Source organism: Poecile atricapillus, chromosome Z, assembly GCF_030490865.1.
Source record: "Poecile atricapillus isolate bPoeAtr1 chromosome Z, bPoeAtr1.hap1, whole genome shotgun sequence".
NCBI classification, from domain to species: Eukaryota; Metazoa; Chordata; class Aves; order Passeriformes; family Paridae; genus Poecile; species Poecile atricapillus.
In genome coordinates, this window is record NC_081289.1 from 48,153,722 (window position 1) to 48,167,130 (window position 13,409).

General features: G+C 38.6%; 1 protein-coding gene across 27 annotated transcripts in view; it reads right to left on the reverse strand.

The window, feature by feature from the left end:
• Positions 1-11,016: 11,016 nt before the first annotated feature.
• Positions 11,017-13,409, reverse strand: part of LOC131573314 (neuronal cell adhesion molecule-like) — a 67,217-nt gene continuing 64,824 nt past the window's right edge. For all 27 annotated transcript variants that reach the window (XM_058827136.1, XM_058827156.1, XM_058827148.1 and 24 more), the window contains one exon: positions 11,017-13,323. In XM_058827136.1, the coding sequence (XP_058683119.1) occupies positions 13,086-13,323 (238 nt within the window). In that variant the 3' untranslated portion in view covers positions 11,017-13,085. The remainder of the gene's footprint in view (positions 13,324-13,409) is intronic.

The following is a 13,409-nucleotide window of genomic DNA, read 5'->3' on the forward strand; positions in this document are numbered from 1 at the left end:
TAGGGGAATATCTTATCAGTGTGTCTTGTGAGAGGATAAAGATGAATTTAAAGTCAAAAGCTAAGTTGTTTTTTAAAGCAACTTAAATTGGATACAATGGGCCCAATCACATTTTTAGTATCACTTAGTCACTTAAAAGATTGGGATCTCTAAAAGCCTCACTGTGATTTTGTACCACAAATAATAACAACCAAAACAGATTCCTTCTGTTGATGGATCTGATCTCATGGAGGAAAATCAGACATAAGACAAGTAAAGAAAGACTTATTTAATTATGTTAAGATCTCTTTTCCAAGTTGCCTGAATTCTGACAGTCCCGGTTTCTCATTTTCATAAGGGGATTGGACCTTGGTCCAGCCTGTTCAGTCCTACTCAATGGGAGCAGTTTGACATGGACTGAGGAGCATCTCTGCTCTCTTTCAGTACCAGAAGGGCACATGGTGGTCAGGGCAACACAACAGCAAGCTGAACTCACTGGAAAAGTATATGGTATGAACAGTGAAAATCTGATCTTCTTTCCAGTAACTTCACTGCCATATAAATTTCAATTTACCCTCCCTTAAGGTTATTACCCACAGGAAGTTACTAATTTTGAATAGCAATAGCATACATGCCTGTAGTCTACCACTTGTGGTTTGACTATCCAAAACATAAAGCGGAGTTTTCTCAGTTCAGAGGTTTTAGTGCTGTGTGAGCTTCCAAAGGGGGCTGGATTCTGAGAAAAAACTGGGCACCCAGATATTAGGTCAATTAACAGTGAGTTGCATTTCTAAACGGAGAGTGTGACATATTTGATTATCCATTTAGTGAGAACATGATTGCTGAATACCCTTTAGAATAAAATATTTAAATCAACTCAATTCTCCATGAATGTCTTATTAACTACTGTTTCGTGGAATGGCTATTACTTGGGTCTAAAATTGTTCTTTTCCCTCTAACAAAAACCCATGTTACAGCATCACACAAGTGTACATGCAGCAATGGGTAGGCAGTTTCCTTTTAGGCTTGGACAGTCAGCCATTCATCTCTTGCTTTTTGCTTCAAGGTTAATGCTTCCTTTATGTCTTAGTGGCAATAAAGTCTTTCTAGGTGGATTTATTCTTGTCTATTCATAGAAAATCAATGTGAAGATCCTATAGATTCATTTCTTTCAAAGCTGCAGAAGTTAATACATCTGTGGCAGAAAAGTCTTGTTTTGGTCTTTTACAGTTTTCTAATCTCTGCCTTTTTTCATTGTTCACTCATCATTCACTGTTGCTTACCTATTTCCTTACCATCCTCACCCCTCCTGTGCTCTCTTCTTTGGCTCTTACCCCTGAATTCTGTTGGGGTGTTAATGCTTGAATCAGTGTGTACGTGAAATGTACCTTAAATTGAGTACACGTACATCATTTATACTGGCCACCCTATGTATACAATACATATATATACATATACATATATGCTCTGATCTGTGCACTTTGTCCTGTTCATTTTTGCTGTTAGTTCATGTCCTTAAAAACTAAAATATTTTGAAAAATAAACTTTAAATAGACGTCTTTAATAGTGATGATTTCTTGTGTCTCATGCAAACAATGGAATTTAATTATTGTTGAAGGATCCCTTCTCTCTGTCCCCCTATCTCCCTTTCCAGGGTAGCACATTTGTCACAGTACCAAAGAAGTGCAGCTCTGTGTATGTCCTCAAACTAAAGAAGGTGTAGGATGAGGTGGTAGCCACAAGACCAAGGAGCACAGACCTGGTCTTGACAACTCTGAGTAGACCCCACTTTGCAGGGGATGAACTGGCCCCCACTGAGGCTCAGCCTGACCCTCCTTCCGTCTCCCCAAGTCTAAAGCTGTGGTAGTGGTACAGAATCGACAGGATTCTTTCTGTACTGCATGACTGTAGTACATCCTATTTGGCATGTGGAATGTGTGGAGACAGCACTGAAGGGAGCCACAACTCACACTTTACCCAGCTTGGGAGCTGTACCCATTGCCAGCTGGGAGCAGGCACTTCTGAGACACTACAGAGCACTTGCAGAACCCTTCAAGACAGCTTGGTAATGAGCTGACAGCAGTTCTGTGGGGCTCTTTGGGGCCCCATAATTGAGCCTGGACCGGGGATGCTTCTAATTAACATTAGAGACAAATCCACTGAGGCTAGTGCAGAGTCAACAACACTCCAAATGCGTGTCTGCATTAGGGCTTAGCTTTAGTTTGCTCTAGTGCAGAATGATGCAAACTAACATATTCCAAAGCTACACTGAACCTTAGGAACAAGGGGAAGCTTCAGCACTTGTATGAATGTTCTAAGAAATTATGTCTGAAAATACCTGGGTATATGTATATTTCAGTGGAAGTAGGTACACATGCTGAATGTGGTTTGAGGATAGCTGTTGAAAAATTAGGGGTGCAATTGTTAGTTAACATATTACTAACACTTGGCCACATGCAGTTCAGCTATGTGCTATTTTAATCAGTATATATTTCAATTTTATCTAAGCTCAAATATCATTTAGCCTATCACTTCAAGGTGAGCCATGTTTTCAGCTTATTAGTATCTTAGAAGGTGAAAAAAAAAAAAAGTAGTGGATAGATTAATGAAGTTGACAACCTTTCTTGCAAGGGTGATGCATGGACCCATGCCAAAATGGAAGCAGAATGCCTGGGGCTATTCAATCTGGACAGTAACCTTCCAACGAACATATTTATCCAGGCAAACCATTTGGAGCGAGCAGCTGTGTGGTACTTAGTTGCCAGCTGAGGTTAAACCCAAAGACATTCAGTTTTAGAAGAGTTGCATTGATGCATTTTTAGTTTGTTACCTGTTGCTGTTAGGAGCAATGAAACACGGAGAGACTTACAGATCTCCTGAGCAGCACTGTGATTCACAGCCACCAACCTGCAGCATCTCAGGAATATACTCATTTTGCATGACACAAGCTCTCTCAGGATTTAACTCTCTGAGTGTTTTATGCAGTGAGAACAAATGCTTTTTTGCTTCATACAACAAAATTGCATGTGTGTATGTGTGTGGGTGGGTAGGTGTATATTCATTTCTCATTTTTTGGAGGTGAAGATCTACTGTAAAGTTAATGTGCTTAGGAAACCCATGCTGAAGTCTAAATTCTGGCTCCTTTACATGGGTCTCAAGTGTCCCTATCAGAACTAAAAAGCCAAAAGTTAACAGAATAATTCCAAGTGTTCTGTTGACCAGCATGCAAGGTAAGAGCACAGCAGTGCAATAAAAATATCCTGTTTATTACAAGGTCAGTAAGGAGCATAATGGGTGGTCTATTAACAGTATATTCAGGGGTTCATTTTCAGTATTCAGTTTGGCTGTCCTATCCACAGCTACTGCATCAACACTTATTACCCATAACAATGTGAATTAACAGAAAATCACACTATCTAGTCACTTGATTTTATGTAAGTCACAGCTTATCTTGGGAGTCAACCACAAGATATGTGGCAAGACAAAAGAGAACCCAAGAATGACACATGGCTCTCCACACCAAAGCATGCCCTTCCTCAGCAACCACAATACCCTGTTTTGGCATAAGCATTGTTCACTTGTGATCAGTAATTCCAGGCAGAATAATTCAGGAGGGGTTCATGCACATAGCTCCAAGTCCTGCTCTGTCTCCGTTTTTGCCCTGCAGCAGGGTTAGTGGATGCTTGTTGTGGTGGCAGCTTGACTGCTAGCACCAACATCACACTGGCTCAGAAAGATCTGGACACTGGGTCATGCTGGTTTCCCCTTTTTCTCTGACCAAGCAGGCTCTTCACATTCTGGCAAAGGAAAACACATTAACTTATTCTTTGGAAATAATGCTTTTTGCACGCTTTCTTTGAGTGTGCAAAAGTGGCTTGGGGCCATTCCCATGATGAGGAGCCTCATGACATTGAGTAGGCTGGTCTCTACTAACCTTGGTAAATGTTCATCTCTGTGCCAGTGCAAGTCTCTTTTTTCTGTGTAAGGAAAAGGGGTGATCTTGCCAAGTGAGGTGGGCATCTTCACGTGTCTTTGATTTTCTACGTTGTAACACACTGGTTTATTTGTATTTGCTGGGCTGAATTAAAGGCGCACAAAGCCTTGTTTTACTCTCTATTCCTTTCTTTTTTTGTATGAATAACTCCAGATATGTCAGATCTTTAAAAAGTTGAATTCAAAATACATAACAAAATATTTGTTCAAACAAAGTTAAACCGAGTGGCTACAGCCACCCTTTTTGCAGGAACAGTTTCCAGTGTGTGCCTGGTTACTGTGTGAGACGTTAATTTAGCGTTTTGAAGGAGTGGAAAATCAAATGTGCTTCTAGAATTAGCCTTCCTTTAGTGACCTTTCTCCCCCATAACTCTTCCTCTCTGGGATGGTGGTAGGATTTGGCCCTGGTGAGAGCCCTGCCTCAGAACAAAGCTGGCTCCTTAAGACTGTGTGTGGGGTGCAGGAATTGTAGCTTTTGATGTGAGACCAGGACATAAACCAATGACAAGACTTTTAGCAAGGCTATAATTTCTGCTCCTATATGCTTCACTTTAGGTTATCTTCAATAGAAATCAACCCACTAACCCTCTCATAATTTAGTGGTTTTTCATTTGTCTTGAACTAGAGCAATCCACGTGTTTCATTCATTAGCTTTTATCTTGCCATTGAAGTAGCTGAACATTGCAAATTCAGTGTCTTGTGTATTTTTATACCAATTCAAATCTGAAATGGAAAGCTTCTTTGGCATTAAAATCCGAGTTACAGGGAAAAACTTGCTAAATGCAGGACTAAATGTTGTGCTGATTGTCACATCAGATTTTCGACAGACAAAGTCTTATGGTATACAGTAACCTTTCTCTGAACATCTTACTGAAAACCTCATCATCCAGCAATGAATAGATGTAAATCATTCTTGAAACCTATCCTACTACATGTATTAAAAAAACAGAAAAACCTGACACAACCAAAACCAGAACTAAACCTGCAGAAAAGCTTATGTGTGATACTGAAATTTATCCTGTTTCTTCTCTTATTTTTTACATGGAACATCAAATTCCAGCCATTAAAATAGAAACTTTTATCCACAAGCAAAAAAGATATTGCAGTGATTCTCTCCAAGCTTTTATGTGTAGAATTAAAATGTATACCCTGAGGGCAGGTCTCATAAAAACATGGGCTATGATTCTGCAATTGGCCTGTTACATTATTTTTATTATTACAAGTTGTTTGTGAACAAGTGATGAGCAATAATCTCACCAAAATTAGGTACATAATCGAAGTGTTTTGTTTTTATAAAATTTTTAGTGGAATGTTTTTCAGTTGCAGGATGAAAAAAGTGATTTAGAAAGGAAAGATCATAATTGTGACAGATAACTGTCTCCAACACGTAAACTGGCTGTGGCTGTGATGTGCCCGCTGGAGGCTGAGGCTGCTGTCTTTAGTGGAGAGACCTTGACACTTTATTAGACAGTTACTCACTAAAAAATATTCATTATATTCAAAGCTCTGCCTGAAGACTGCTTAAAATGTCACAAGCACTAGTCTCAACTGGTGTAAATGAAAGCAGCTTCAGTGGCTTTGTCAGGGTGGAGACGCCTGCTCCATCTGAAACAGCTGTCCTGGGTTGTAGTTTACAGCATCTCTGCTCTCACCACCAGCAAAAAGAAAAAACTTGCTAGATTGTCTTCACTGTTAATGATTAACTTATGGCTGCATTCCCATCTCTAAAGCAGCATGCACCTATTTGTTTGGTATGATGCTGATACACAATGATTTTTCTATGGTAGTGTTTGAAAGCTTCTGTTATTTTCTTAACACCTTGGGCTTTCTTGTTTTATTCTACTGCCTCGATCCCTGCAACTAGTCTCCAGCTACAAAGCTGAGCACACCCTGCAGATGCTTCCCCCTTCCACCCCTCACTGCCACCACCAGGACGATGTGATGCCAATCCCAAAGGGCAGAGCTTCTGTCCTCCTCACATGAATGGGCCTTGACGTGCTGAGCTGGTTCCCGCAGGCAGAGTCCTTCTGAAGATGATGCTGTCTGACAACGTGAATCAATTCAGCATTTCTTTATCTCATTTCAGAGCAGCAGGACTCCCGGGGCTGCGACACTGAAAACGTGCCGTGTGTTACCCATCCTGATCAAAACACTTAATGGTGGTCACAGTCCTGGACACGCTCTAACAGGAGCGGCCTAAAGACTGTCAGAGCCGGGGGCGCGGAGCAGGCGCCGCGCTGAGCCCTGCTCCCGCCAGGGAGCAATCTGCTGCCTGACGAGATGTTCCCATCTTCGTGCGTCAAGACCTTAAGCTCCTCTTCTTTGACACACAGATTAAGGGCAATCCCAACAAATTCAAAAACAGATCAAGTATGGTACTTCAGTAAGATGAACTGCTGCCCTACAAATTGCCCAGCCAGGCGGCACTCATTGACTTCTTATAGGAACCTGTCCCCTCCAGTTGCACAGGTTCAGCAGCACCAGGCAGCACCTTCTCCAAACCCATTTGGGGCAGTGTAAGCTTCTTATGAATTGCAAAAGCTGAGCTAGTTGGCTACACACCAACCAGGTCAACATCATTTTTAAAATCTTTCTTATTTTACAGCTGCCAGGCACACATACCAACAGACACATCTGGGAACTGACAGCCTAGCAAGACATTCATCTGGCTTCTATTCTGCCTTGAAAAAGCCTTTGGGACGGGGCTACCTGCTAATTTCAAACTAAGCATACCTGTCCCATAGTTCTTGCCAGTTTACTTTTCAAACAGCAATTCTGCTCCAAATGTCCCTGCAATTTACAATCCTGATAACAAATGGTTGAATTAGAATAAGGTCATCATTGCATAGACAAACAGAATTAATGTGTTACACAAACAAAAGAATTATCAACCTGTTTCCTATTCTTTTTAACCACTATTTTATGGTGCCTTTATATATATAGATAGACACATGCATTTACACGTACACACACACACACACACCACACACTCTCTATATCCATTACCATGGGATGTGAACTTCAGATGCTTTGGGGTTCTGCTAACCAACAATTGTAACTTCCCTCTAGTGGCCAATTGTAAATGCTAGTGATTGAAGACTTGTCTGCCTCTCATTACAAAAAAGATAAATCAACTTGTTTTAGAAAAATATATATGAGTTTTGCTTTTAATAAATTTTATGGTCATTGCCTAATTGTAGTAGAAAAGCACAGACTGTTTCCTTCTTAAAGCAAAACTTTGGAATCAAGTACCTGTAGTGAAAAGGGCAGGAAGGAAAAACAATCTTAGCTAAACAGAAGTTCTTGCTGGCTAATTATTCAAGTTATATAAATATACCAAAAAATTATGGTTGTGTACTGCTAGAAAATTAAAGCTGTAGTATTCACTTATAGGCAGGATAGCCAGTTTTCTTGTGCTTCTTCATGTGGTATTTGTACCTACATGTCATCAGATAGCCTAGCAAAGGCCTTTTTCCCCTCTCCTTACTGGAAATCAAACTATTCCTGCCCATGTCAGTGTTCTTTTACATTCATCTGTACTCTGACTTGTCCAGAAACTATTGCAATTAGTTGTCCTTTTATTTTTATCTCTCTTCAGTTTTATTCTTGAAGAATCTCTTCAAAAACATTAATTCTGGTTTTCCGTGTTTGGAGTCCTCATTGTGTATGTTCTTCATCTACCAAACCGTTTGTATGGCTCCCTTGTATCTTCCTTATCTCAACAGCTCAGAAAATGCCCACTTTCCTCATATTACTAGAACAGCACTAGTCAAATTCCTAGGAAAAGGGAAAATGATCTTTTCAGATTGCCTTGTCCCATACCTGCAGAAAGCAGGTGCTTTCCAGGAGATAGTTTTAGCTTACTTCAAAAAGTAAGGAAATTAAAGCAACTGCTTTGTGAGTTTGATTGTCCAGCTGGTCAGTATTTCCCCTATGCCAAATCTACAAACTCCCTAGCAATTTTCAGTTGTTTGACAGACATTTTTAAGATTGGTAAGTCTTTCTAAGTCTCTTGGAACAATAACTAAATAAATAATAATTTAAAAAAAAACATCTGGAAGGAGAATGGTGTCATATTTTATGCTGTTTGTCACCAACAGATAGTGTGGTCTGCACCTAGCAGGCTGTGCTGCTCCACACTAGCAAGGTCTCCTGCTGCCTCTGCCATTTTCTCTTTTTGCCCTTCAGGCCAGCTACCCTACTGGCTGCTTCTCAAATCTTTCCAAGAAACCTCAGATATTATACTTTTGTACTTGCATTTTCTCTGTCTCAATAGTTTCATTTTCACTACCCCTTCTTGCCACACCAGACAGGCAAACTTTTCATGCCAGCATGACCATAACTCTTTCACTACAGTTCATACATTGCAGAACATCTGCCTGAACTATATACTGAACACTGCCATTTAGAAAACTTAATTTGTTCCCTTAGCCCTGTGAAGTCTTGAAGCCCTTTAGATCTTTGCAAACACAGGGCAGAGGAGTGGGCTGCTATCCTCTCTCAGGTAAGATGTTGGGTTTCAAAGCCAAAGCATCCCTCTTCCAAAGTCTTTGGACATGGGAAATACAGAAGAACCCTCTGGAAGATACGTGTCAGTTTACTGTCAAAAGTAAATGTAGTTCATTCCTCAATGTAGCACAAGACCTGGTAATTTTTAAAAAGTTTGGCATCACTTTCCCTGCTTGAAAGCTCAGGTCTGAAAACCATATTTGTACAGCATGGACCAGGTATGTTTCCTCCTCATCACTCATATCCAAAATGTGATAGAAAGCCATGCAGAATTAAATCTAAGCACTGGCTTAGATTTCTGACATGATGCCATGGGGTTTTTTTCAGCTGGCAGGGAAACCATACTACCTTCTAAACTTCTTTATTTTAGTTGAGTACTTTAGGGCAAGATGAAACAGGTCAAAGGCTGGCTGGGTCCAGGTGACAAGAGCTGTCTCCTGCCCTGCCACTCTTCAATTTAAACATGTGCAAACCTATTACTTGCCAGCTGGCTTCAAATTTATCCTGTGCAGCTTTCCTGGAGGGACAAAGCCAGTGCTGCCAAATTCACAACAGGGCAAACTTCTCCAACCCCAAATGAAGAATCCATTCTTCAGGTATTGAACATGATCACAATTTTTTTACCAGCTCATTTACATGTGAGCACAGTAAGGAACCTGGTGTATATTTTTGCTGCCAAAATTTATGAGAACACTGGGATGACCATTTTTCTCCTTACTTACCGTCACAACGGATCACATCTACTGTCTGTCATAGTCCTGCTGACATGTATTTATCTTGACAGTTTGGTCTAAAGTTTCCACTTCTCATGTACAAAGAGCAACCAGAGATCCCTTCATTCATATGAAATCCAGAGATTAAAATATGATTGCCAGTTGTATTTATTTTCACTCTAGGGGCATCATTTAGGGGTAGATTCCTACAAGTAGCACATTCAGTTATTTCCATCTTCCCATAAAACCAGTTGCTATTTTTGCCAACTCTTTGAAATGTTCTTTTCAAAGGTAGATGAAGGGAGAAAACAGAGACAGTGTGACAGAAATACAGGAAAGGATAATTGCTTTTCAGAAATTATTGGAATCTCATTCTCTTTCTGAATTTCTCCACAGATCTTTTCTTTAGAAAAGAAGACACTTCCATATGGTAGATAATACTTCTTCATATATAATTCCTAGGGTTTCTGTTTTAAAATAGACCAGACATCCTGAAAAGAGAATTTCCACTCTGCTTCTGCTACTTTTTTCTTTTTTTGCCACTTTGCTTCTGCTACATGGAACCATGAGAAAATTGTATTTTCCTAGGAACAATGTGAGAATAGATTACAAGAAAAATTACCATTGGGGTAGCCTCTTTAATTCCCTCAGGATTTATACAGTCACTTCAGTGAGAATAAAATCAAAAGCAAAGGTATATCAGTAAAATGAAAATGTAGCAACTATATGTATTAGTACACTTTGGGGAACATGCACAAATAACGTATGCATCTCCAAAAATTGTTACCGTATGAAATCCCTCTTCCCAACTAAGCCTAGGGAACTCAGACCTCTCTTTTCAGGAAATATTCTTTAATTGAAACAGAAACAGCTTATTTCGTATCTCCCAGACAATTTACATTGCTGCAAAAAAATCAACAGATACCTGTACAAAAACCAAGACAGACAGTATCTGAAGATAATGTGAAGATATTTGAAGATACAAGTGCCAGAGCTGAGTCTCTGCAGATAACAGCAGCTGAAATAGTCAAGAATTTCCAATTACATATGGAAAGGCTGACAGAATGGCTTCTGATTCAGTGATAAGATCCCTCTTTCAAGCATCATGCCCACACATCAACTTTTGGATACATCTCCTGAAGCACCTGCATCTCTTGGAATCCATGGCTCTCCTGCAGTCTTCTATGCAGAACAGCTGCCCTCCTGCCCAGTCTGTTTCCATTCATATATAGAATAGACAAGATATGAAAAGAGCATTGCAATGGATTTTGTGTACTGTAAAAGATAATATCTAAAAATTCCTCACTTTATATACTATTTAAAAACAGATAGCCATAAATTTATATGTTGGACAATTCCTTTAGGACACAAAATCCTTATTTGGATCCTATATGAGGGCTCTTAATTTCAAATCAACATACTTACGTTCTCCTATTCACTCTTACACGTATGGAACATGACTATTTCAATTCTTTTCTTTGCAGTAATATGACTAAATAAATAATAAAAACATCCATGGAAGCAAAATGCAAATAGTAGATTTCAATGGGAAATGGTCAAATTTACCATTTTTTTCAAATGGTAGCATGTAAAGGTATGCAACTTTCTGCAAATAAGTTGATGGCAGTAATGGAAGTTCTATAACATCATGGGAACAACTGTCAGAGTTCTTTCATGCTTTTTTTCTACTTTGAATTCTTAATTGCAGGATGAATCCAACGTGATTTTTACTGCTAGTGTAAACAGAACAAACAGTGAAATTTTAAAACCACATTTATTTTTAATACAAAATCTGTTGCACTATTACAGAAGTGAGCCTGTATGTTTACCCCCACATGCACAGATAATTCAGCATCTACAATTAAATAAGAGTAAAATGATATTTAATTTTTACTAAAACCATTGGCAAATCCTGTTAAGAAATGTTCTCTTTGTGCTTTGTAATCAATGTTCGTATAATTCATTTCGTATTTCGGTTCCCATTAAAAAAACTGACCAATGGAAAGCTCAAAGGTGCGAAAGAAGCTTATTACAGCTGGGTTACATTTGGAATTACTTCAGTTGTGCTTTACCTACAATATATACATGAAAGCTGCAAGGTGTCCTGTGGGCTAATGTAGTGCACTGGCAAAAGCTCTGAATGGTTTAGTTGGAAACTGTAATAAATGAGCAGATCACTATTTTGTTCTCACAGCAAAAACAAACAAAAAGAATGAAGTAGATGCTTTAAAATACCATGCACACCATTGGCTATAGTACTTCTTACACAGTACAACATAAGCTTTCTTGGTTTATTTGTCTGTAACACCTAGAAGCATATAGCATCTACGCTTTAAGTGTATTTACAAATTCAACAAAATATCTACATATAAAAAGCTTACTTAAAATTAAACTTGATGCAAGTTATGAAAAACCAATTTATTGGCAAATGAAACTGAGCATTCCTTCAACCATAGGTTGTTATAAAAATTTATATTTGGAGGTCAACATTTGATTGATATAGTATGCGAGAAAATAATTTTTTAACCGATAAGGGTAATCCTTTACCAATAAACCCTATTAGCACTTGTCAGATGGAATGCTGTGGTTCTGAGCAGTAACCCCCACACTGCTTCAGGCTGGAGATAATTACAAAGCTGCCACACTGATCAGACTGGGACACAGAGAGAAATGTGCTCTCACCAATGGAGTCAGCTGGTTTGGGTTTTTAATGATTTATTTTACAAGAGCTTGTACCTTGCTGTGTTAGTAAATAATTTAATTCTGGTTGTGGTTTGGGATTTTTGTTTGTTTGTTTTCATTTTTGTTTTAAGTATTCTAAGGCCATGAAAACATGTTGTGCTGTAACTTTGTAGAAAGCTTTTTGTAAAGGGAAAAAAATCATACTCCTCTTTATGTAGTTTAAAATATTTTAAACTTTCCATTTTTAGCACAACAGTTTCATAACACTTCTTTTTCTTCACATTTTTCCTTTATTTGGCAATGACAGTAGTCTGCTAATCACAGTTTACTGCACCAACTGCTTTAGTAGTACAGCGCATTATGGAATGCATATTGTATAAAGGCACTGAATGTACTTTGCCCTGTGTTTTCCAGAATATTTTCCCTCATTTTTAAAGTTTTTCTTTCAGTGACTGTACAAATTCCAAAATGCATTGCAATGCATATTTTTATGCCCTAAAATCAATTCAATGTGTTTTGATGTAAAAATAGAATACTGTACTGCTGCAATACTTGGTAGCTTAAAAAGGTTATAAAGTAATAGGAGCAGAGAGCAGATAATAGGGTCTCATTAAGCTTCAGCAAATGCAAGTGTCATACTTAAATCATTTAGCAATTATATACTGTACATACTGTTCCTAACTGTCTTACAAAAAGACATATGATAGCTAGACATTAAGTCACCAATTTCACAACAATGTCCACAAAGACATTGAAGTTCTATATAATACTACTATAACACTCTGACAATGAGAACGGAATTCATATCCAGGGATTCAGCTGAGGACTGCATAACAAATTGTCAAACCATGTTTTTATAGTGTACACAAGATTTCCTGTGAGTTGTGTAGGGGTTTTTTTTCCATGCATTATATTGTATTTTCAACAGGAAACAAAATTACAAGTTGCTGTTACTGTTTGTGTCAGTTCCTTTAAAAAAAAAAAGTCAAAATAGCCAAGTTTTGAACAAAATTTGAATTTTCTATTTTGATTCATAGTAACATACCACTTACTGTGTCATTATGCTGTATACTGATATTAACCTGCATATTCTCATAGCATTAACTTCTGGTGGTGAGGAGCTCCATTACCTGTGTGTTCATAGTATGAGAAGGAGGATGCACAAGTGCTTTAAGCAAACTGAAGATACAAGGGGATCGAGTTCTGTGGTTACACAAATGAATTCATGGCATTTACAGGAGAAGGAGCCTCAGAGCTTTCATTTCCTTCTGCAGGTTCTTTCTCTTTTTTACCACTATATTGTCCAATAAAGGAGCCATCCTCATTGAACTGACCATTTACACCTTCTCCATAGTCAACTAAACTATCATCACTGTCTTCTTTTTTCACAGTTCTGTCTGAAGGTGTCCGGCTTCCTTTTTTTAGAGGTTTATGGTCCTCTGCATCGCTGGAGACACAAACAAACAAACATGGGATTAACTGATGTACTATTTACTAAGACAAAATCAGCCGTGCATGCAGAGTTTATGAAAA